General features: G+C 44.1%; 2 protein-coding genes across 2 annotated transcripts in view; one reads left to right on the top strand and one right to left on the bottom strand.

The window, feature by feature from the left end:
• The window catches only part of LOC308073057 (hepatocyte nuclear factor 4-beta-like), a 97,047-nt gene extending 76,741 nt beyond the window's left edge, over nucleotides 1–20,306 (top strand). Inside the window, exons 4-11 of the mRNA XM_080410796.1 lie at nucleotides 23–117; nucleotides 7,701–7,807; nucleotides 8,899–9,054; nucleotides 9,627–9,714; nucleotides 10,533–10,685; nucleotides 12,383–12,619; nucleotides 13,268–13,381; nucleotides 14,416–20,306. Coding sequence (XP_080266922.1) covers nucleotides 23–117; nucleotides 7,701–7,807; nucleotides 8,899–9,054; nucleotides 9,627–9,714; nucleotides 10,533–10,685; nucleotides 12,383–12,619; nucleotides 13,268–13,381; nucleotides 14,416–14,552 — 1,087 coding nt within the window. The 3' untranslated portion in view covers nucleotides 14,553–20,306. The remainder of the gene's footprint in view (nucleotides 1–22; nucleotides 118–7,700; nucleotides 7,808–8,898; nucleotides 9,055–9,626; nucleotides 9,715–10,532; nucleotides 10,686–12,382; nucleotides 12,620–13,267; nucleotides 13,382–14,415) is intronic.
• ZDHHC7 (zDHHC palmitoyltransferase 7) overlaps nucleotides 18,685–25,714 on the bottom strand; it is a 24,194-nt gene continuing 17,164 nt past the window's right edge. The window contains exons 5-8 of the mRNA XM_080410763.1: nucleotides 23,845–23,941; nucleotides 23,293–23,374; nucleotides 21,906–22,036; nucleotides 18,685–20,928 (exon numbers count right to left, since the gene is read on the bottom strand). Coding sequence (XP_080266889.1) covers nucleotides 20,752–20,928; nucleotides 21,906–22,036; nucleotides 23,293–23,374; nucleotides 23,845–23,941 — 487 coding nt within the window. The 3' untranslated portion in view covers nucleotides 18,685–20,751. The remainder of the gene's footprint in view (nucleotides 20,929–21,905; nucleotides 22,037–23,292; nucleotides 23,375–23,844; nucleotides 23,942–25,714) is intronic.

Below are 25,714 nucleotides of genomic sequence, written 5' to 3'. Positions count from 1 at the left end.
TTTATTTCCCATCCCCTCCCAGGTTCAGCCGACAGTGTGTGATAGACAAAGACAAGAGGAACCAGTGCAGGTACTGCAGGCTGAAGAAGTGCTTCAGAGCTGGCATGAAGAAAGAAGGTAGGTGCAAAGGGACATTTCAGAACTGCCTACTACTACTGCAGAGCACAGTGGAGAGCAGTGGCAGCACTGGCCTGGAAAGATGATGTTCATGTGTCACAGGGAGATATTCCTTGTTGTTGCCCCTGAACCCCCTGTTTCCCACCTTATCAGATGACAGTTTCAGCGAGAGCCTGTGACAGTATTCACCCGTCCTGGGCAGCTGGTCTCTCTGGGATATTTTTATACTGGGAGAGGGATGGGCTTCCTCAGGGTTCATTTGGCCTCTAAGTGCTTCACAACAGCAGTTCCCTTGCTGCATACCTGCTAGTGCAACTCCTAACCGTGGCCGTGACCGTCTCAGTGAGGACCTGCCATCCTCCATCCCAAAAAAGCCCACAGCTGGGTGCTGCAGGGTAGTGCTTGGTGGTTGACCTGGCTGGTGCTCATGTAGCTGGGTGCAGCCCTTCGGGCGAGGTAGAGCCTGAACGTGGCGCCTTACGGTGCCAGAGCTGCTCCAGGCAGCGTTCCCAGAGGCAGCTGGCTCCTGTGTCCCCAGAGCTGGGACCTGAGTCAGACCCTTCGGCAGTGCTGCCCTCGTGGTGGCTGTAGCACAGCTATAGAGCCACTGTCAGCACTGATGCTGGAGGGTCAATCCAGTGTTGGCTGGTGCCTCTTGGTGCACTGCGCGTTGGCTGTGGTAAGGGGGAGGTGGAGTGCTGTGGAGCGGCTGGGTACCAGGGAGCATCGCAAGGCGTCCTCCCGATCCGACGCACTGAAGGACATACTAAGTGTTACAGTGCCTAACGCGAAGCAAGAGAAAACCCACTTCTGTTAACCCGTGCCTTACCCCCCTACCACCAGCTTCCCTGGGCAAGTCTGAGACCTACGGTAGCATTTCTGATCTCTGCTCGCTCAGTGTTTGCGTAGTGGGAGAGCGTAGGTGATACTACTTTATTTACTCCAAGCTTTCTGGGCAGAGGCTGCGTGTGTACACTGAGTGCTTAGTAAAGTGGGGGCCCAGCCCACAGCAGATGGTACATCCCTGATGTGCAGGTAGTTGGCTGATGGTTTCAATGCTCTTCATGCTTCATTTGTGCCGATTTCCAGCCCACTGACACCTAAAGGATGAGGGAGCTGGAAAAGAACTTGAGAGTTTCTTTCCACACCGCTGAGTTAAACACCCCCTACCCAAGGGGTGAAATCATGGTCCCACTGAAACCAAGGGGAAATTTGTCACCGATTTCTGGTAATTCGTAAGGTTTCACCGGTGATGAAGAAACCTCTCCCACCTTCTGACCATATGTTTTCCTGGAGAACAAGGGTGTCTTGAAATTTAGCATAAGTCATGGATGTAGCAAAAATGCCTGCCAGTTTAATTTAGGAGAAATGTAGTAAATATAGCAGATGGGGTGTGTGTGGGGGTGTGTGTGTGTGTGTGCGGAAATAGCCCTCAAATTGATGAAGGCCAACCTGAAGCCAGCCTGGTCAGTTGTAGATTAGGATAAAGCCAACTGCCAAAGCAGCAAGCTTGGAAAGGCTGAAATCTGGTTATCAGCTCCATTCTTTGAGCTGAAGCATGATTTTTATTGGTTTTATGGTAAAAGTTATAAAACCTTGGCTCATGCTGTCATTATTGATTGCAGCTCGATGGCAGATGACTCAAGTTCCACACAGTCACATTCTTTGAAACTCTTTTATGAGTGCACAGTCAGGTTGTGTGCTCACAAACCGCTCGTGTGTTTGGTAAGGAAGGGTTTAAAGCATCTTGAGCAACTGCTTTGCAGAAATTAGCTTAGCTGACCAGAGTTATATCCAAGGCATGTGTGCAGGACTGTGAAAGAAATTTTCTTGCACAATTGTGTGCACAAAAAGAACGTAGCTATTTGCTTTAGGGTGGTTCTAGATTAATATTAAACAGTATTGTGAAGTATTAGGGGAAAAGAGAGGACATGTCTTGGAACAGAGCAGTATTAGGAGGATACAACGTTTGTACAAAATCTTTTGGTGGCACGTGCCAATTTGTGTCGGGAGATCACAGCTGTGACACCCACACTCGCCGTGTCCCCTTGTCCCAGCCCTGGCACGCAGGAGTTTGACACGCTGTCTCTGGCACACCCCTTCTCAGCCAGCCCGTGTAATAGCAATCAGACTTTCCAGGGTGTGGTAACAGCATTGTTTATTCACAGCCGAGGGGAAGAAACTGGGAACGATCCTTTTCCCAGCCTGCCTGTGACAATGCACCTGGGGGGGTGGGGGGGGTGTAGCAGGGTTGTGTCACCCTCGATGGTCCCCTCTGCCACTGACCCACTGCTGACAGGCGTGTGTGCAGCCTTGGAGAACTTGCTGTTCCCCAGCAAAACTAACTGTTAAACCGGAATTTTGGATCTAGTGTGATTATTTTTTTTCCTTCCCCCCCCCCCAATCTTCCTGTGTTGTAAGACATAATATGGCACATTTGGATCTTTATTTCTCTTTCCATTTTTCAATTGTTTCTTTGGAAACAATTCTCATGGATAAGAAATTGTGAGGAGCTGTATTATCTAGCCTTGTAGAAGGGAAATGTCTGTCTGAAGAAAAAGCCATATGATGCAAAAACCCGGGTTAGCTTTAAAAAGACTGTCTATAGTATGTGCAGGGCGAGGGTCTCAGCACGGGCTGGTCCTGGGAGCACAAGGGGTTTGGGGCAGCTGGGAAGAGGTTGTTGAGAAAAGCATCAGCGGGGTCCTTTAGATTGTCTTGTTTTACACTCTGAATTGGATCCTGCTTTCGGAAAGGACCAGGACTGTCCCACACACGAGCCCTGTGCTTCCAGGCTTGTGCATTGAGGTGGGATCCAGGTTCCATTGATGCCAGTGAGAGCAAGAAAGGGCCAAAACTCGAGTCTTGTGGAAAGTCCAGTCCCCAGATTTCCTAGAAATTAGCTCATTCAGAAACACTCCTATCCCAATTACATTTTTGGTATCAATAATTCATTTTAACTACAAGTAAGCAATCAGCAAAGTTGGGGTAAGGGGAGAGGAAAAGTCTTGCTTGAATGCAAACCTCTTATTGTCCTCTGAAACACCACTATAATCAGGTTTTGAGATCTGTACCAGAGATTCATGCTTTTATTCTTGTTTTGTGGTTGAGGCTGGGACTGTACCACTGGGTGGTTTGGTGCTTTTCTGACTCTTTGCTCCGATTTTCTGCCTTTGCACCAGAGAAGGTTCGATTTCTGTTGTTTAGCACAACGTTACCAGACAGGTTTTTGGTCACTATAGCATCGGTGGATGTGTGCACCAGGTACTTAAACGCCCAAAGAAAACAGCAGGATACTATTTTTAGCATCTTACTGAGATCATATTTAACCTTGAATAAATTAGCAGGGTGTGATTTTTTTCAAGTGAGCCAGGTCATCTGCTCACATGGAGTTGAGTGTCTGAAAACCTGGAAGCCTTTTGAAATGCCAGCACTGCACTGTCAGGATTCAGTGTGCTGGTGGAAAAAAGAGGGGTTAATGTTTAACCTCTCATTCCCTTTAAAGTAATTTATGAATGTACAGGAACTCCCTTAGTTTTATGCAGAACTAAAAAGAATTATTGTATCGCTTACTGCCACAACACAGTGGGAAGATTTGAGGCTATTTTTTATTTATTTTTGTTAAACTGGGCAGGTTTATAGGACAGTTTTATTAGTGTTTCACAGGACCTCTACCTTGTTTTGTACCTTTTCTTTGCACATCTCTTCTGCTAGCTTTCAGAAGTCTGGGACTGCAGCTTATTGCAAAGATTATGGAAAAGATAAAGGTTCTTCCCCACTTTACGATAGTCAGTGAAGCCAGAAGCCTGTGAAAGGATTAAATGTGCGTGCACCATTGGGATTTATTTGCAAATAAAATACACCACACCTACAGTACCAGAGGTAGCTCGGGGAAAAAAAATATTTGCGCATGTAAGTTAATCAGGGAGCAGAAGGAGTGAATCGGTGAAGACAGAAACACTGTGACCGCTGGGGATTGCCAGCACCTCCCTCCTCCTGCTCTCTCCTTGTGCCATTTATTAACACATTTCTAACTCCATTGGCATTGAATGAAGATGTTTGTATGGAGTAATAATGGGAATGGTAATTCCCATGTAGGCAGGCCTTTAACCTCTGCAGTTACTGTGGAAAGTTACTGGTTTGCTCCTGTCCCCTTGCAGTCAGTGCCTGTGCCTGTATTTGTTGGACTCCCTGGAGATTCCTCACCACGGGCTCTGTACCTATGTGGCAAGGCAGCAAGGACAAAATGTTTGGGAAACACGGGTTTGTTGCAATCCCACAAACACACCGCTGTTTGCTCAAGAGCCCCCGTGCGTGTTCCGCAGCCTGCCCGGCTGCCGGCATCCTTGATGTGCTCACGGCAAAAGGGCCCAAGCTTGTGCCAAATAACAACCCCCCTCCGTCGGCTCCTCTGCGTCAGATGGAGAATATGTTTGTTTTCACATCTGCTTCCCGCAGCCAGGACACGCCGTAGCCATGGACAATTCCCTGGAGGGGGACACGGGTACATCTAGCCCTCTTGCCCCTTTCCCCAAGGGAAAGCCCAGATCGGGACCGTGCTGTCCCTGGCCGGCAGCATCGTGGGGACTCGCTCCCACTGATGTCCCCTCCCGTGGGGCTGCAGTGGCCCTTCATGGTGTTTATTGGCTTCAGGAATTGGAACACTCTGCAGAGGACAGGATTATACGGGGTGGGGGGGGTGGGGGAAAGGCAGCAAAGCTTTTGCCAGGCTCGTACTGGACATAGTAGTCCCTGGGAGGCACTGGGATCCAGCACTGGGATTTTAGTCCTTCCTGCAAGTTTGCTGAGTTTTATTTCCTGCTAAGCCAAGATTACACCTGAGCCAGAGCACCCAGCGCACACCCCTCCAGCACTCCCGATGCCTCACCACGAGTGACCTATCCCTTCCCTTTTACAAGCACAATAAATATAGCAATATAATTACCCCACAGTAATAGATTAATTTTGTGGCAGGTAAAAAATTAACTGCCTTTTGTATCTAATTCCATCACATCTTGGGTACTTTCAGCGATAACACCCAAATCACCTTGAGAAGGTTGGTCTGTACCATCCTCTTACGCTTGAAGATTGAGCTTATCGGAGCGTGAGGGAAGCACTGAAATATGGCCCATAAAAGGGCCCTGGAGAAAAACAGGCTGAGGCTTCTTAAAGGAGTCTGCCTGTGTTTGTAGGACTTAGGTAAACTCAGCTGGGAAAGCAAAATTTGTATCTTTTAAGTGGAGAAAAAAGGCCCCATCCCCCCTAGGGAGCGATATCGGGGAGCATCTGGTATGAAACCAGGCGTAGAAGGTTGGGTGGGGGCTCTCCAAGGATGTAATTCGGGCTGGCTTGTTCTACTCGGTGCTGGATGCTGCTGCTCCTCTTTCTGGTGTACCAAAAAGAGCCATGATGGATTAATCTGTTTTGAAGATTAATTATAGATTATGGCTTCTATAACCACCTCCAGACTGGTGGGGATCCCCAGTGAAACAGCCTCTTCCATCACCCTGCCACGTGTAGGGTGAAGTACGCTGCTGTCTAAGGTAGGTGAGCAGAGCCTCCCGAGGGCTGTGGTTGTTTTTTCTCTAAACAGGTGTCTAATTGCCTGTATGCAGTATCCACAGCCTAGGAAGGCTTCAGCGACACGTATGTGTGCTGCATCTTTTACAAATCGATGTACCCATCCAGCCCCTTGCCGGCAAGGTTGGCTCCGAGTCGCAAAATGGTTTTGGTGGCTGAACCCCAGCAGCCCCCCAAGCACACCCAGCTCAGTGGGGAGCAGGTCCCAGCTGACAGCCAGGCTGAGCCCCAAACCCTGGAAAATAAATACTGTGCTCCTGCTGATAACGGGGGATATTGATTTTTGTCACTGTTGCTTGTTCTCTGCCCTTTCACTTTGTTGGCCTCTCATCAGAGGCTGGCTAAGAAATTGATCGGTGGTTGGACGTGAGCCGGCAAACACCCACCTTCCCACCCCACGTGCGGAGCGGTGCCCACCTCTCCTCCTTTGCAGGAATTCAGGGAAACGTGCCCCGTGCAGAGAGTGATGCTTGCTCTAAAGCAAGGCCCAGCAGCCAGGTAAAGTCTCAAAAGAGTGATGGTGAAACAATTTTGCTGACTCTGCAAAAGAACGGTTACTGGAAAGATCTTCCCCAGTGGCCACTTTTGAGACAGAACTATGCTGTTTCACATCCAAGCGGTTGAAATGAAAAGGAGCTGGGAATTGCTGTATGAAGGAGGAGGGATATGTTGCATTATCACCATGTGCTGCATCTTCCCACCCCCCCATGCTTTAAGGACCTGACAATGGCCTTTCCAAGCAGATGTGGGAGCTGCCAGCAGAAAGCTGCCTCTACGGTTGGGCTCCTTCCTCCAGCCCCACGTGGGCTTGTTTGCTGCTGGATGGAGGCAAAAGGGCTTGGGGGAGAAACTGACACTGCAAACAAGGTTGGACTAAGTCTAAATTCTGCTTTTTTCCTCCGCTGTTATTTTACTTGGTGGCTGCAGTGGAGGCGAGTCAGTTCTTGGAGCTTGTGTTGCAAAAATAAGCTGCCAAAGTGCAGTAAATCCCTTATGTTCAACTTGCAGGGTTGACGGAGCATGAGGCTAGGTGTGGCTTGTGCTCCAGGGAAAAGGATGGTTTGAAAGGTGGAACGGGACTCAAGAATTCAGTGGTTGGTTGTTTTTTTTTTTAATTCACCATGGCATGGCCATAGCTTTCTGTTTGCAAAAACACCAGGGCTGACCCTTGCTTTGCTGTGGTCACGATAGTACGTCCAAGGTGAGCTGTATCACTGTCATTAACAGCTCAGGACGCTCAGAGCTGATTTGCAGCAGGGATCTGCAGGGTGCCAGCAGAGCTGGAGACAAACCTGGCATGGTGCGCTCCCCCAGCTGTGTGCCGGCATTGCTGCCAGGGTTACAGGCTCCTTGGGACCTGCAGTGTGACGGGCAAGGCTGAGGGAAGGGGTTTTAATTGGGAATCGGCAAATTTAAGCTTCCTTTCTTTGGAGCCTTAATGAGGTGACTGTTCCTGCTCCCCATGAGAGGTGGTGATGTCCCCTGGGGGACCACCAGCTGCGATGCCTCAGGGGCAGGGGACAATTCAAGGCTGCTTTGAGGTGGGATCAGAGGATGGCTTTGCCAGTGCTGCCATAAGGTGAGACACAACCCCACGAGCATCCTGCTGTACCGGGAGCTCAGGAGTGGTCCTCAGCACAGACATGGCAAAAAGGGTACCGGAGGCCAGGACTCCAGCAGCGTGGGTGCATTGCCAAGTGGAAAGGGTTGACACCAAATCCCCTGAGCTGCTTCAAACCCACTAGGACCAGCTAATGTACCACCGAGGCTGCTCTGACAGACCTATCTCCCTCTGTTGCTCCTGTGCTCGGTCTTCTTCCTCTCTGTTGGCCTTTTCCCTTTCCCCGGGGCCTGTTTCACCTTATTCCAGCACCCAGCCAGAGTGGAGGGTCTTGCAGGCTCTGAAGCCCCATCCACTCTTGTTTGGGGACCACAAGTAACAGCAGCCATCGGCTGTGTGGGAAGGGTCTTGCTAACAGAGCTACTGCTTGCTCTCCTTTCAGCCGTGCAGAATGAGCGTGACAGGATCAGCATTCGCAGGAGCAGCTACGAGGACAACGGCTCGCTCTCCATCAACGTGCTCACTCAGGCCGAGGCCATGGCGCAGCAGGTATGAAGTGCGGGGAGAGCCCTGCAGCAAGTACCCGTCCTTCAGCTGTTCCACATGGGCTTGTGAGCCCACTAAACCAACCAGGGCTGGACCTTCTTCTGCCCTTGGACGGCTTTTGCACAAAGCCACAGAGAAGAAAATGCATTAGAGGTGTCCAAAAGCAGAAAGCAAAGCCCCTCAGTGCATTATCAAGATGACAAGTCCCGCAAGGAGTAGATGCAGCCTTTGGGGTGGAAGGTGTAAAGCCGCAATTCCACGGGCTGAGGGCTGTTGCAGACCCCAGGTCCCCTCTGCCTGCAGCCCAAATTTTCACTGCACCCCTAAAAACTCATTGCCTTTCACACAGAATTTTATCCCTCCTTGCTGCATACTCTGTGCTGCTCAGAACATAATGTTCCTGTCACGGTCAATTATATCTTTTCTTGCAAATTCTTTTACCAAGAATTTTAGGAGAGAAGAATAGAGCTAATACAATTGCTGGGCTTCAACGAACGCTGATTGCTTTCTTATTTCATGTTCCACAATGAATTTCACCCTGTGCATCCTTTAAATTCTTATGCAAATATCCGTTCTTCACTGAAACATACGGTCCAGCTGTTGCATATTACATGCAGCAATGCATCCACTTCCTTTCCAAAAAATACGAAGTTTTAACCCTCTCCCCCCCCACGCAGCTCTTCAGAGATTGAAATGGGTGTTTCGTGCCCCAGCCAGCACCCTGGGGGAGAAGGGCTGGGTGCGTGAGTGAGTGATGGGAAGCTGAGACCCGGTGCTGCTGGCTACTGCTAAACCAGGAATATCGCCCAGATTTTGCTCGGAGCCAGCCTGGAGAGTGGGGAAGGAGGCGGAGGAGGGAGGGGTGTCTGTTGGGGCTGAGCACCACCTCGTGGAGGCTCCACCGTGGGCTGTACATCGCACGGTATGCACTGCTGAGCAAATAAGCGTGCAACCACAACAGCAAATGCCTTATCAGGGCCCCGGTGAGGTTAATGCCCGTGAAGGCTCCCCATGTTATCAAGGAATTGTTGCTATGGAGGATGACAAAGCAGCGCTGATCTGGTCCCAGTGTAACCGGGTTGTTTCTCTTTCAGTATTCATCACTGAGCCCCGTGCACAGTGCAGACATTGCTATGAAGAAGGTTGCAACCATCAATGATGTGTGTGAATCCATGAAACAGCAGCTTCTGGTGCTGGTTGAATGGGCAAAATACATCCCAGCGTTTTGTGAGCTCCCACTTGATGACCAGGTAAAATGCAACCACCTTCCCTGCAAACCCACCGCTTTCAGTAAGAATTCCCAGCCGTACCTTTCAAAAGGAAAGCCTGACATTAACATATAGATCATCCTATGCAAAGCAATACACCATCAAGAGAGGAAGAATAATTAAAGGACAAGGGGTCATTTAAAAAGAAGTCAAGTAGTCAAAGTCCTAAAAAATATAATAGAGTTGTTCACTCCAGTCTGCACAAGGACCCAGTCAAAAAAATACTGGGTTTCCCTTTATTGGTACCCAATAGTTGAATATAAAAGCTATTTATTTCCTAAGAACTCAAATTACTCAAGCCCCTCTTTGCTTTTTCAATTGAAAACGTGTTTATTATTTTAAATAAAAATAAACTTTTTATTTAGCTTGCCATGAACGTAGCACTTTGGAGAAGTGAAGATACACTAACAAATTCTAGCTTTTAATAGTACTTCAGCTGTAGATCTGACATATTTAAGCAAACACCAAATTTGGCTTGATCTAAACAGCAGCTCAGTGTCCTGTTCTGTGCTTTTCCGACGTAATACGATTTCTTTCCTCTGTGCCATCTCCAGGTTGCCTTGCTCAGAGCCCACGCAGGGGAACACCTGCTCCTCGGGGTGGCCAAGCGCTCCATACCATACACCGATTTTCTGTTATTAGGTAAAGTAGGGAAATACATTCCTGCTTTTATAGTTCGTGCACTCGAGTCGTTGCCAAGTATCCCGCCTGCCTGAAACCCTCCCTGCGCTCCTGGGCATGGTCTGCACGTCTGGCTCGAGGCTAAGTGCAGGAGGAGGTCTCCGAAGTGTAAAAAGGAACAGACAAATTCACGGGGACTTTCACAACTGTTCCCTTACTGCTTTGAAATTGTGGCTGAGAAAACACCCAACGTTCAAATACCACCTCAAACTGCATTGTCTTGGGTTTGTAACTGAAATTTCCAGGACACAGGCAATGAGGTATTTGGGTATTGGTGCTTAAAAACTTAGCAGAAAGCTCTATTAAAAATTACAGTGCAAATAGGTATTTCCTTTTCCTGTAGCTCTCTGCCCCCAAGAACACAGGCATGATTATTCTTGGAAAAATGAGAATACTGACCTTGAAAGCCACACCTTAAAGAAAAGAGGGAGGGAGAACTTTGTTTAAAAAAAAAAAAACAAACAAAAACCACCAAAAATAGAGATACAGCACCACCAGCAAACAGATCGTAGGTATAACAGGGGGGAAACCAGAGCAGAACGTGGAGCAGGCTTTGTGTATGGTGTGGGTGATCGACATGTGCAAATGAGTTAATTAAGGACCAAAGAATGAAATCCACAGCTTGTTTCTCAGTCATGAGTCTGGGTATGAAATCTGGAAATCTGCTACACGTGGGCACTGGGAATATCTGGCAGCATGCCTGGGGGTAACTTCTGGACGAGACCCTGTCCACAGAGCTAGAGCGAAACTCAGACGGTGTATTTCTCTTGTCTCACCAGGAAACGACTTCATCATCCCCATGCACTGCCCAGAACTGGAAATTGCTCGTGTGGCCACCAGAATCTTGGACGAGTTGGTGAAGCCCTTGCGGGACATCCAGATCGATGACAATGAGTACGCTTGCCTTAAAGCCATCATCTTCTTTGATCCAGGTAAGCTTCCTTCCTGATTGCTAAACACGGGGCTTGTAAAGGAGTTGAGGGCTCTCCAACAACCAGGAAAACCCCTTGGCAGCAGCTCTACCTTCCACCCTGTCTCTGCTGTAATGAGCAATACCTCGCAGTGCAGCAAGGGCATGTTGGAAGTGACCTATTACCGAACACTTCACTATTTACCGAGTATTAACTCCAGCCAGACCCATGTGCAAGACTCTGCAGACCCTAGAGGAGTTTTGCCGCTTCTGTAGCTTGGCTTCGGGAAAGCCCATCAGTCTGAGACGGAGATGACAATTAAGGATGTATATGCCTATACTGAATTATGCACAAGTGAAGTGAGTCAACTGAGCAGTGGTGTGGAGCATCCATCAGGGTTCAGAAAGCAGCATTAAAACCCACAGAGAGCAGGGCTGTTAGAGAACCAGAAATGCTCGGGACGCCCGTTAATGGATCCTGCTGGCAGCCAGCACCGACCGAGGGCAGGGCTGAGCCACACGGGACCGGGAACAGGGAAACACACAGTGGCAAACAAAAACTTGTTTTGAACCTTTGCTGTATTCTCATTCCACAAACACGGGGGTTTCTGTCTCAGCCCAGGTTCCCCCCAAGCACACCTGTTCCACGCGCGTACAGCAGGCACACAGCACCCCAGTCCCTTTGGGGTGCACGGCCCTGCAGCTTGGAGAGGAGATGGGAGAACAATCCTAGCTCCAGCAAAATCCCCTTCAGTCTTTGGCATTTATGAGCATAGCGAAATTAGAGTATCTTCCCTTACTTATTTTTTGCTGTGTTTGATCATTTGAAATCAGGACACGGGAGTTTTATAAACATCATGAACTTTGGCTCACAAGGAGCCTGCTGTAAACCCAAGTAAGGGTGCTGTCACCAAACTGAGTTTGACAAATGACCTTCTTGGTGGGTCAGTATCTCAGTGAGGCTTTAGATCATTCTGACAGGTGCTGTGATTTCATCTAACAGGAAGACATGTGAAGCTCTACAGAAGTGAAATCTGTTCATGTTAACAAGCAGGCATGGCTACAGAGTTACATGCTGACATACAATAATTGGTTAACCACTTTATCTAATCCCTTGGCATGATGATGGCTAAAATGTGGTGCTTGTGGATTCTTTGTAGACATTGAAAAGAGTGGTCTGGTAAGCCAAAGATCTGGGGTTTAGACAGCAGAAGAGGCAGGAGCAGAAAGCTGCAAAACCTGGCACTTCGCCCTACCCAGGGTGCACGTTTACTTGCTTAAGCAAAGCTGGACCAGTGGTCAAAGACAGGACACCCAGGCAAGACTCTGATGCGGCAGCGGGTGTCATACAACATACAGGCACTAAACCTGCATGGAGTTAGTGGCAGTAGTCGGGACTCAAAGTATTCAGCAAAAAATTCCAGGCTGTTTCCTTGGGACGATAAATATGGTTCAGCTTCTAAATCCTCTTCACTAGTGGCAGTAGCCACTAAAGTTTCTGTTTCCCCTCAAATTCCCCTTACTGTTTCCCTGTTCCATGTGAGATATGAAGTAGCAGCAGCCCCATCCTAATCTGTCAGATAAACTTGGAGACTCTGACAGATAATTGTCAGAGGATCACTGGCATCTCATTCTTTTCCCTCTGCAGAGCCTGACTGACAGGGTAATGCTTCTTGGTTGCACAGGCTAGCAATTAACTTCATTTTTTTCCCTTCCAAGACTGCAAAGGCCTCAGCGAGCCCGGGAAGGTGAAGAACATGCGCTTCCAGGTCCAAGTCAACCTAGAAGACTACATCAATGATCGCCAGTACGACTCCCGAGGCCGGTTCAGCGACATCCTTCTCCTGCTGCCCCCGCTGCAGAGCATCACCTGGCAGATGATCGAGCAGGTCCAGTTCGTGAAGCTCTTTGGTGGGGCCAGGATCGATAGCTTGCTGCAGGAGATGCTGCTGGGAGGTACAAACCCCGCTGAGAAAGGACAGCAAAGTTATTGTATTTCAAAAGTCTTCATGTCTGGGCTTACATCCTTCTCTGGAGGATGTATGGTAGAGGTAACATGGTCTCAGGAGGAGCAAAGTGAAGGCTCAGGTTGAACTGTAGCTTGAACATGGGTCCTTCTCACACCAGTCCAAAGCCCAAGCCATTTCTTTCCAGCCCATCTCCCCAAATCTGACCCAGGGTCAGTTTTATAGAAATGGGTACACTCTGTGGTACTTCACACCGCTGGGGCACTTGACTTTTAGGCACCCTACCAAACTGATGCGGTTTGCAAGAAGACAACACATTTTTTTGTTAGCAATATGCAGAAGTTGTAACTTTATGGGAAACCCTGATGAGAGCAGTAACTGGGACACCCACAGACAGATGAACAGTGGGTGGATATTAGCTGAAACCCAGACACACCGGGAGGTTGTCCCTAGACAGTGGGAAGGCTGAGAGCAAAGACGACAGCCAGAGCAGGAAGGCAGCAAAGGCGAGCCAGACCATTAACCCCCACCCACAGAGGTCTTCCATGTTCTCTGAAAAAAAGAGATCTGGCCCAGAGCATCTGGCTTCTTGGTAACTATGTAGAGAATGATGTCTTTTCCCACTTCCGCTTCCCAGGAACCACCATTGATCTCCAGTACCAGTCAGGACCACCCAACCTCAACCTGGAACCGCTGCCAGGACACGTCCTCCCAAGCAACATGAGCTCTGTGATTCACACCGCTCCAGACCGTAAGTGTCCATTTTTATGCTATTAGTGTCAGCATAATGAAGGGACTAGCTAGGAGAAGCAGTTAAGAAAAAGAGCTTGAAGGGGTTTTTTTATAAGTTTAAGCACTACACTTGATTCAGAGTTCATAGCCCCCCTTGCTGGCTCCTTTACATGCTTCCAAAGAGAAGCTGAGATTTGCACAATAGCATGATCCAGAGGGATTCTGAGATGCTACTAAATATCACAAGTTTGTTTTTTTAAAAAAAAAAAAAAAGCAAGCAAGCAAGATCAGTGACAGTGTGTTTCTATGAACGTGGACAGCACTGGGAAATACCACAAAGCAGCACACAGTTATTAGTGGCAAAAGTTTCCCTACGTAAAGTCTTGGTTGCTGTCAGAACACAATACGACCTGAATACAAGACTGTCTCCAACCACTCTGGGCAGTGCTGCAAGGCAATGGCTAGTAGTTAAGGCATTTATCCGCTGTAGTAGTAAATGGACCATGCTATTAAAAAAAAAAAAAAAAAGAGAGAACATAAGCTGCAATTTAACAACCGCTGCCATGTAATCACAGTGTTGCGCATATGCAGTCTCATTCTGCCAGCTACAATCACACACCTCTTGTAGCACATTTTGCTGTTTCTCAGCCATGTAAATCTTGGCATCATGTATTTTAGCTTGCTTTGATTTTTTTTTTTAAGCCACCTTACAGCAGGGGAGACTAGAGAGATGCCGTGTTCTGAAAAGGAAGTATAGTGGCCAGCAGGCTGAGCTCTCCTCTGAGGAGAGGAAGGACTGAAAAGCCGTTGGGGCCATGTGGTGCAAAATTCCGAGCAGAGTTGGTGCCTGCCTGCCAGCGCGCCCCGTGCCTCACCGCACACCAGGACGGAAGCCTGTGCCAGAACGTGCCTGAGTTTGGGCTGAATCCCCCTGCCCCATCCCCCAGGCTCCTGCTCCTTGGTTCATGGGCTGGTTTGCTGATTTTATTTGGGCACTGCTCTATCAAACAGCATCCAAGCCCAGGTTAATTCTGTTTCTTTTCTCTCCCACAGCATCTCCTGAAACATCCCTTCCATCTCCTTCTACGAGCACAGGCAGTGAAGACTATAAACTAGGTTCTAGCGCAGGACCCAACGCCGTAGTGCAGCTCTTACCTCAGACAGTGATACCCAAGCAGGAGGTTTTATAGGGAGAGATAGAAGGAGAAGCTGGGAGCAATGTGGAAACCGTGCTGAAAGTGAAAACAGGCCCTTTCTCTTTGCAGAGGCAAAGCACAGCAACCCCCTGCCTGTAGCTGGATCTGTCGGGCACACTCTTTCCCGTCCGTGAGACAAGCACCAGGCACCAGGCTGCAGCAGGAGCCTCACCACGGGTCTTCCCACCACCGCCACCCTCATTTCATGGCATTGGGGTTAATGCTCTTCTCAGTAGGACCGAGACCGTAAGCTCTTTGGAGCGGGGATATCACATTGCATTTGTTATCGCCTAGCTTGGTGCGATCACAACCCTTTAAAAGCCTTCGGCCGCTATCTTCATAAAACCAAATGTCTTAGCTCCTGGTAATAGCTAATGAGTACAGTGTCTTGAATTGTCAGTATGAAAAGGTCTATTCCCATTAAAAATTTCATTACACTCCCATTTCTCCTGCTGCATATCAAGAATACCTTCAAAACCCATTAGCAGGCCAGCGCTTTCTTATTCCACACAAATGTCTCATTCCACACGGACCAGTTAACATTTAATGCTGATCAGTTATTATTTGTGGTCAGCAATGCCAACATTTTGTTATTTTTCCATAGTTTCCAGTATATCTACAGTCCAGCTGTGAATTGTTTGATGCACCCTCTACTTTGTGTGCACATCTAAGGTAGCTCCAAGACGGCACCAAGGATCTCTGCATCAAACCCTGGCTGCCTGGTAAAGCCCACCCCACTGGCAGCAAGCTCGAGAAGCCATTGACTTACCAAATCACTGCTTTCCACCTTCTGCAAACTTTTACTGCAAACATATTTGGAAGAAGCAACAGCCATAACAAAAATGCCAAAAAAACTTTTTCCCAGCACACAGACAGAATTTTGCTGTAGTTTTCACTCTCTTTGTAATAGCTGCAAACTAAACTTCAAAGCTCTAAATTAGCCAAAAAAGGTTAATTTATATACAGGTCTCCTATGAGACATTTATTATAAAAGATGTATTTAAAACGTAAGGTGCTTCTGCACTTAATGAAAAATATAATCAGCAGTAGGTGACCAATTATTAACCATGTTACAGCTACTTAAATATGCCCAACAGATGACTATACAACCTCACATGTTCCTAAATCGTGGTCATTGTGTTACAGTGTTTATTTTGAATTAATTGGACTTTTATTAGACAGCAGATTACTGGACTTTTGCTCAGCTGTACAGAAGTCCAACAACCTCCATCAGGCAGCTCTTGGGGGACCAGGAGCAGCTGTTCCCAACAGTAGGACACGATGGAGAATTGTAAGTTCTGCAACACTGGACAAATCTGTCAACCAACGCGCATCTGCGCTGATGGCAGAAGAGGTGCTGGTGCCCAGCTATGGCTTTGCGAAGGTTATTTCACTAATGCTCGTGGAGCACTTTGAGAACCTCAGCTGGACAACACCGCAGAATGCAATCTTACTGACTGAAAGAAGCTGGGAAGAGCATACGAACTTTCAGCAAAAGCAGAATACTGTGCATTTCATTCCTTGGGGAGGTATTTCAGAGTTGCCATTCTACAGCACAAAAGAGATCTGAAAACCGTTGAAGACTGGGTTGAATTCCACCTAGGATCACTGTTTTATTTTTCTACTGTCTATGATGAATTTGATCTGACATTCTATGCTGATAACTTTGATTTGAAACAGCTATATCTGGAAACCAGGTTCCAGTGCAAGCATTCCTGCTGCATGACAGATGCAAGGTACTTAGGTAACATTGCTTCCAGTTCCTCCATCATGTAGATCACATTACTTTTCTAGAAATTAAATGTACATTTATACCTATTAATGGTAAGAAAATAAATCTATGAGGGAAATAAATTCAGTATTCTCATATTTCAGATGGACAGTTTGCCTTTTTTCTCGAATTCCAAACCAAGTTTTCAAGTTTCTCTATCAACTTCCACAATACAAATACCTTAGGATTTTCACCTTAGGGATTTTGTTTTCATAAAAAAAGAATCCCCTAGGGCTACAAAGCCCAGCTTTGAGACCAATGTAATTAATCTAAGATATTACCTGATAGAAGACAATAAAAATGTCCAGGAACAAGTAGATTTCAGATTCAGCCTCCGGTGTTCAGCTAGTCCGGTGAAGGTTAACAGCAAGAATAATTTACTGTCTCACAGGGGGCCTGTATTAAGGGGCAGAACAGAATCATAACAAAAATATCTTTCTGGCTTCCCTATGTCAAATCTCATATTGTTATGGAAACATTGTTATGGAATGTTATGGAATTGTCTATTTTATTAGATTTCTGCTTTACTAGAATAATGATTTTGTTTACTGAAGAGGTTCAAAACCATAACCTAAAAATATTTTAGTTGCCTGGCAAGATGCCAGCACTGCTTTGTCAGAATACGAATCATGCATCTCTGACAGTAAAGTCCGTAAATTATCGATTTCCTTACCAATTATAACATTTGGATTTATTAACACTGAACCTAGGTCTTATATTAACTTTATCCTGCACTGCAATATTATAAGAAATTGCAGAAATATTCCGGAGGTGCCAATTATCACTTATTAAGAAACTAAGACTGTGATTGCTTTGATGCATGCTGGCTATTTTCCAGAACTCTATTTGGGTGCACCAAGAGCAATGTGCATTTCAGTAGCATATATGCCACTGCAACACAGTCAGGCAATACTGCAAAAACTGAATTACAGTATTTTCTCCATGAAGAAATTCAGAGCACAAGAAAAATGATATTAAAAATGTAACGAACTTACCAGTCAAGAAGCACCAATCCATATTCAACCACAAAGAACACTGTATGAATTGAACTGTTACTCTGTTCAGAGGAATAACACTTAAAAAATATAAATACAGAACTGTAATGCTGGTGCATTTCATTTTAGTGTTATTAACAGAGTCAAGAATCATTTTATAGTCCAATTTCTGTATTTCAAAACCTATTATGCCACTTTCTTTCTCCAATAGCATTGAATACATTCACATATTGACACAGAGCCAATAGAAAGAAGTGAGAACAATCACAGAAACACAACACTTCAGCATAGGATAGCTGTAAAAAAGTCTGTAAATGTATTCTCACTTGCCACTACTGCAGTCTAAGACTTCAGAAAGAGTTCATGAAACAACCTGACGTTACGACTAGAAATTAAACAAGAAAATAAAAAGGAGATAAATTAGCAGGATCCATCTGCAGAGACATCTGTTCCATTTGGAGAGTAAACAAGCTCTTCCTTAAAATATATGTAAACACAGCACAGCCTAACTGTTGTGGCACATAAATATAATCAAATCATTAACCTGCTTAAATATACAAGAAGCAGTGGCACAAAGTTCACGTTTGGAGCTATTTTCTCCATGGAAACAACAGTGTATGGGAAGTGTGATATTATACCCAGGAAAGGTACCACAGTATTTTTTAGAATTATTGCGAACAGGAAATTAATTGCTTCCAATCTCCATCCTTTACTGCCTTTCTAAACTTTGTTTCCAGTTGCTCTGTTAACATCTACCCAAACTGCTGCTTTCTAGGCTGCATAACTGTCCGATATCAGTTTCAACCTGGTCACAGATTATATGTGGACAGCCTTCTCTGGGCCCAAATAAATATTATATAGTATTCTCTAAGTTCCAGCATAATTAGACTCAAACAGAAAACTCAGCTCCTCCTTTCTTTGCAACTGAAACTACAGAAATAGTGGAAAAAAGTCAACATTTGCGCAGCGAAACTAGGAAGTCCAAATGTGTATTTTACACAAACACCTTGCAAGTGTGAAGCCTGAGATACTTGGTTAAGAATTTTCAAATAGCAAGTGTTCACCCTGTGTTTTCCCACTCAACTTAGACAAATAGGTCCTAATAAGATAAGCAGTTACAGCAGAGGATGCAGAAAAGGAAATGCCCAAGGGCTAAGCAGTTAGCATAGCTTAAAACCCTTAATAAGCAGAGTAGCATCTTCACTTTGGAGCAATATCAGCTGTTACTTGATACACATATATAAATTACAAGCCAAAGGATGTAAAAATTAAAAGCAACCATTACCCTGAAGTTGCTGCAACCTAAATATATGTGAATATGCACATACATGTGCAAAAAAAGTGACATACAGAGCAGAAGTTAATCAACTAAGACTTCAATTCATTACTTTATTTTTTCTTTTACATTAAAAAAATTACAACGTAACAAGGGTTTGAAAAGCCGAGTAAACCTGATTTCACACACGCACACACTTGCTAAGTCACTGGTTTCAACCGCTTGAAGTGATATTTTCTGATTTTCGTCAGGATATTTTATTAAACAATATACACATTAAGAGCCTCATGACAAAGCCAGACACATTTTTCCCCCAATCTTTAAGATGTGCAACTGAATATGCAAAGATTCCTGTGGAACTTCCAACTTTCCCCTCAGTTACATGAGACTTAGTTTTCTGGATTTGACTGCAATTTCATTGGATGTGTCCACCTAGAAATTCTCCAGTATTACATACACATCATCCCCCCCCAAGCAAAGTGAACATATTACATAGTATTGCACGGTTTTGTTCGCAGGGCCATAGATAATAAATGGATCCCTTAATAATTTCACCCATCCAATGGTACAAAACCTGATGAAACTGGAATCGAGATGCCACAAACAGTTACAAACAAATGGAGAAGCAGGTCACTGAAAAAAGAAAGTATAGCTTCTGTATGTAAACTTTATAATGCAAGATTTTTCAGCATGTTGAACTGCTTGAGGTGGGACAGATCATGAGTGCTACTGGCAAAGCAAAAGCAAGAACAGGACAATTTTAAGGCAAGTCCCAGAACAGGGAGCTATTTACTTTCTAGGCACGATTTCAAACTATGCATCAAGGCTCCTGCTTTATCTTTTATATTGTCAGTAATTTATAGAACAGATTAGCAATAATACAAAATATAGTCTAAGTAATTTTTAAAGAATCCACTTTTAGCTGAATTTCATTACTTGCAGCTTGTAGTTCATTACTTGCAGATTTATAAACATTTCTTAGCACTACTGTTGTTTGTCAGGCCCACAATAAAGCAGTTCTAGATCTATATTGCTCTCATTTCTTGGAATTATTTTGAATTTAACAGTTTTCCAACCAGAACTACTTTCTTCTATGGCAGATCTTTCTACATTTAAGATCAGTTGTACTTATAAAGAGGCAACATCCCTCATTTCTGATGTCTTTGTTCAAGGGATTATTAACAGCTCTCCTATGAAAAGTCTGTAAAATACAAAAGGGGCAGAGAAAGACCGTACAAAGACAACTGTTTTCTGTTAATTAACTCCAATCTGCAGTACATTCATTTTAATCTCACACAAGAGGATAAAGTCACTGGTCCCACTCATCCCTGCAGAGGACTAGATATGATCCTTAAACATCTACACTTAAGTTCCTCTAGAATCAATGCATTAAGAATTGGAGATGCATATCTGAGGGCAGAATCTAGCCCACAGCCGGTCGTTAAAAGTGTTGTTTACCGAAGATTTAGAACTTACCTAAATGCCATATGAGATTAATACTGCCAAACACAAGACATGCTTCTGTGAGCCTGGGAAGACACTTGGCAGGGGTGTAACAGTGCCTCTGATGTGTTATGCTGTTATGTGCACCAGTCCTTTGAATCACTTGCATATGAGGAATGTGTGCCTGAAGTGGGACACAAGAGTACAGCTCTGTTTATTAGGACAAGCTGAAATATAAATTACAACTCAACAAACCACTATTCCCTGAAAAGTGGATTTAGAAGGCTAGGTCTCATTTGAGATCAACTTTCACCATAATGCTCCTCCTTATGATTGACAACTGCACCCAAGTATATACTTCTTATAAAAACACACAGGTAATACCCCAAACATTTATCAAATGAAAAGGGCTTAACAAAAATGGATAATTAATCTCAGAAAATAAATTACAGTAGCATGACAACATTTGGCTTCTTTAGTGTGACCACGTGCTTTTCCTTCGTTATCTTGCTGTTAAGACCATTACAGATCCAGTTCGCGGCTCTGAAAGTCAATGAGATGTCTGTGACGATAAACGTAGAAAACTCTGCTTGCTACAAGCAAATGTCTGATATCAGTTTCACCTGGTCACAGATTATATGTAGACAGCCTTCTCTGGCCCCAAATAAATATTATATAGTATTCTTGTAAGTTCCAGCATAATTAGACTCAAACAGAAAATTCAGCTCCTCCTTTCTTTGCTCTCAGTAGAAGTCGCCTGATTTGAAATCCTGCAAAAGGACTGATCCACAAGAGTGAAGGCTGACCCCCAAAAACAGATTTCATTCCTTCCCAACGTAGTCGCCGCTCCCATGTTGGCTTTTCACTCTTCAGTCTTTCAATCTCCTGTATATAAGCAGACATGCAGCGATGCACTGTTAAGTGTGAAGTTTAGTAACATCTAATAGCAGTTATCAAAACTGATGCCTATTTTGCATTCTTTTAATGGGTACAGGGCAGAAGACTTAGAACACAAAATGTATACAGGAAGGCTGCTCTACCTCGACCTCTTCCCTCCTCAAACTAAAGGGCAAACTGACCAGAAAAGCTGACGTTACAGTAAAGGACCTGCATGCAATATACCTACACCACAAATTGTCTACTCAGTTAATGAATCCAGACAAGGTTTCTAAGAAGGCTCCTGTACTGCAACTACTGAAGCCAGGCTTACTCTCCCAAATGCTTTATTTTGATGACCATTTTTTGTACTTCCCATTAACGAAGGCTCGATATTTATCAATTATCTTCCACATTTCACAGTTATTTTTCAGTACAGAAGTACATTTTCAAACAGCCTCACATAAGAAAAATTCTGAACAGCCACAAGGTTCCAGTTCCCTATGTTTCCAGTCAATTATCCGTCACAAAACATCCTCCCTAAGGCTTAATACTGCAGATCTAAGGCCAAGGGAGCCAAAGGTCCAAACTATGGTTATACTCAAAGTGTATCAAAGTAGAGGAAAGTGTGATGGGTTGATACAAGATCGCTAGTTTCAATCTAAACCAGACCAAAGCAGACATTTCTCCTGACACACAGGAGTTTGTGACGGCAAGTCTGAACTGAAGTCAGAAACTGCATCTTTGTAACTGAAAACCTAATTATAAAATATATGTCAGAAAAGCAAATAATGCAATAACTTCTGTTAGAAAGCAAACCCCAAGAAAGCATTTCAATCCTTACAATTGTAGAAAACAAAAATTATGAGCTATTTCAGATCTGGGGTTCTCTCCCAAATAAGAGCTTCCCGTCATGCAAACAAAACAATATCTAACCACATCTTCCGAGAATAATTGTTATAGCATACATAAGTAGAGGTCTTTACCGTTTCATCATTGCATATTGAGTGGATTTGGGTGCCAAACATGACTGCAGTGAAAGTGAGAAACAGAAAACCCTCAAGGCACAAGAAGATCATCAGGATCACAGTTACAGGTGGGGAGAAGTCACTGCATTCTGTAGAAACATTATATGTAGTTATAAATATTTTTTTTCATAAATTATAGAGCCTGTTCATGCTGAGACATCCCCTCTACAACAAACAGCCATAAAAGCTAAATATCTGCCTCCTGAAACAGCATTTCACAATTAAAACAAACTTCTGATTTCTAGCACTGCAGCAGCTTTATTGGCTGCCCAAGGAAATAAAAAATTTTATGGAGGTAACACTTTTGGCTTCCTATGAAGTACATGGTAACTGCATTACTGCAATCCTGCCTCAGTATTTCAAGAATATCAAATAAATGTTTGCACATGAGACTATTTAAGTACTCGGAACTGCACATATATAAAGATGAGATCAGCCTGACATTTCACGCATGACAAAAGCTGTAAAAAACCATCAACACTGTCAGCTCCGACTCACTAGTTAATCCAGATGTTCCATTTTGCTGGGATAGCTTTACTATTTTTTTTTTAATGTACCATACAATGTAATCAGGTTCTGACTTACACTTACAGTCGCATCTCTGGAGATCCTATGATCAACCGACTAACTCAATTATAGTTAAACAAGAAATTGGACAGTATACAGGAAGTAGAATGTTTCAAGTAAAAAAAAAATGGCTAAAATTCCATCCATTTAGCAGAATATTCAGCAAAAAACAATCACACAGATTCCCCTGTTGCTTCAGGTACCAGGAAGAACACGTGATCAACCATCTTCTGTCAAAAGCACAAGATCAGAATGAGCTCTGGCACAATGGAACATTAAGAAATGCAAGGCAGGGGCCTCAACAAACAACTGGGACAGTTTAGGACATTTCTTTTCTACAGGAGCCCCACAGTTGACTCCAGTAACAGAATGAGGGAGAAATTTGTTTAAGTTTCAGCTGTCGTTCACAGAATTGTCGTGGAACACACAAAGCCCAGCTGTCAGCTTCAGATAATATACTGCTGAGGTGGTGGAGGACCAGCTATCTGTTTCCTTTCTATTACAGAGGCAGTAAATTTTTGCTGTGTGGAAAGGGAGTGAGAATGCCCTTGACACCCACAGCTCTTACAGTAAATGACTAAATTAAAGAAAGATAGATATTTTTTAAAATAACTAAATAAAAAAGGTGGGTAAACAGGTATGAGATATTTTCAGGACCTCACTTTAGAAAGATCGAAGTCCTGTAATATTTCACTCACGGGACTAAAATAGGTGGAATGCTATGACTTTCCCCTACTATCTGCTAGATTATGACAGTGAAAGTTAAGTATTTGCTTACCAGTCCACTGCCCTCGGACACAGGAGAAAAACTGAAACCCACACAGTATGAGCGCATGAGCTGAAATTAGGGCTATATACATCTGGAAATAAGAGAGAGTGCTTACTTTTGACTGCTGCCAGGTAGTAAATCAGACATTCCTTTCAGCCAGTCTTCACCACTGCACAGCGAATATACTTTCCTATTTCAATTTTTAATTCAATACAACAATGTAAAAACAAATTCTAATTAACCTTCAATCTAAAAACATGGGCAACAGTGAAAGTTTAAGGATTAGCTCCCTAAATCACAGTATCATTTCACCAATTGTTACTACATAAAACACAGCAGAATTAAGGTAGTTTAAAATAACAGCACTTTACAACATTAAAATTGAGTATGAGCAAAAATATCTTCCTGCTTAGAGAATATCATACACAGAAGGAAGAAAAATAAAACCCCAATACAGAACAATTGTGCCCTTATGCCATTACTCACTACTAAGCACAATCAAAAGTGTTATAATCAAGGTAGATTCAGACCAAAATCAAGCTGCTGTTGATTTTCACTTACCGTAAACAGAACAAAAAATCTCTGATTTTTCTCCCCCACACAATTATTCACCCATGGGCAGTGGTGATCCATCTTTCGAATACATCGTTTGCAAATACTGAAGGAAAGGAAAAGAGACCTCTGTTGAGAAACAATACTTTGCATTTTAATGCAGGGACAAGGGCATCCAGTAGTCATGAGACGATGTGCTGAAATCTTTCTTGACAAACTGTAAACAGTGATTTTATTTGCAATTCTTTAAAGGAACTATTTGCTCACGTAAAATTCAGGTTTTGGTTGTTACAAAACTCACTGTGTACTTAAGATACTCTTCACTGGAGAAAAAACAGTATTAATATGAGAATCACTGCATATCCAAACACAGAATCATGTGAATCCAGTAACTTGTTTTAGACATTTGTGGCACTCAATGAGCAAAGCTTCAGCTCTTTTTAGATTCAGTATTAAAAAAACCTTCCCTTCTGGACAAGATTTTTTTAGACAAAGTTCATTTAGAGACTTTCAAGTTGTTAGTTTGAGAATTGGAAAAAAAACCCCACATCTTCAAGACAGAAATTGCCACTCCAGAGGTTTCAACTGGCCATACAATTCTAAACATAGGCAATCAAAACCTCAACTGAAAAACAACTTACAGTATCACGCCTCACTTCCTCAACATAAAACAAAAATATGGAAACTGTAAGCAGCACACATTCTTTGTCTACTTGTTAATAAATACTTAAACATCAGTGGGTTTTTCTAGTTCTGCAACTAACTGCTTAGCTTCTCCCCAGTTTTGAGTCAAGGTTATTTCCAGAAATGTCAATAACTCCATTTTACATCTGCTAGGCCATACAGCACCAGAGGGCTCATTTCTCTTATACTCAAGTCCATCTGCAGCCAACATGAACAGTTCTACAATACAAACAGAACAGTTGCAACATGTGTGGAAGTTCTTCCATAAACGAATAGCTTAAGTAATGCTGATATTTTATTTTCCTAGCTTTGTACTTAAGATAGCCACACACTCAAAGTGTTCCAGATTTTCCTGCAGAATATCCAAAATATTAAGCATTTTCATTTCAGCAGTTATAAAGCCAAATAAGCTTTAAAAACTTTTATTCAAGGCACTATTATTCAAAATCCTTTGTTTTTAACACATGCTTATTTATGTATGGAGTGCTGCACTTAAAAGCCACAAAGCAAAGCTAGATGACTGTCACTAGAGTGAAGAAAAGGAGGGGTGTCAGTGAGAAATCAATGCTCCCAGGCATAAAGAAATTTTTAAGTCATCACATACGCATGATTGTAAGGCAATTTAGCAAAGGGCAGAAGATACTCCTGTGCAGCTCATATGAAAGAATCCCAGACCTCTCACTGCTCCTCTGAAGCTCCCTTTGTCCCGAGTTATCATAACCCAGTTCCTACACACCCACTGCCTCTTGTTTTATATGGACATTAAAGACAATTAATCCTCTGATACAAATAACTTTTTAAGTAGTGCCCAGTTACCCATGAAAATCCCAATACCATAACTAAACACCGCAACCGTTCTCCAGTGCAGAAGACACAGGTGTCAGTCAAGGGAAAGCATTCAGAAGGCTCTCCAAAAGATTTTCATTTAATAACCTGCTGCCTGTAAGTTCAGCCTCTCATTAATCTTCCAAGCTCGGCGGCAAGGCGAGCTAACTCCAGTTGTAATGTAACACAGAATATATACTGTCACTCTAAAAAGAATATTAATGTGAAGTACTGAGTAAAATCACATCCAGACTCAATCGAGCCAAACACTGGAGGATGTGAGGTGGGCAGGACTCACTTTTGCTCATTCAGTATTCCTCACAAGCCCACACAGAGCTCTCCAAGACACCAGATGTCTGGAACCCTGCCT

The sequence above is a fragment of the Falco punctatus genome (genome assembly GCF_963210335.1).
Source record: "Falco punctatus genome assembly, chromosome: 14".
Classification (NCBI taxonomy): Eukaryota; Metazoa; Chordata; class Aves; order Falconiformes; family Falconidae; genus Falco; species Falco punctatus.
Note: the sequence above shows the minus strand (reverse complement) of the source record. Positions and strands in the feature narration are given on the sequence as shown.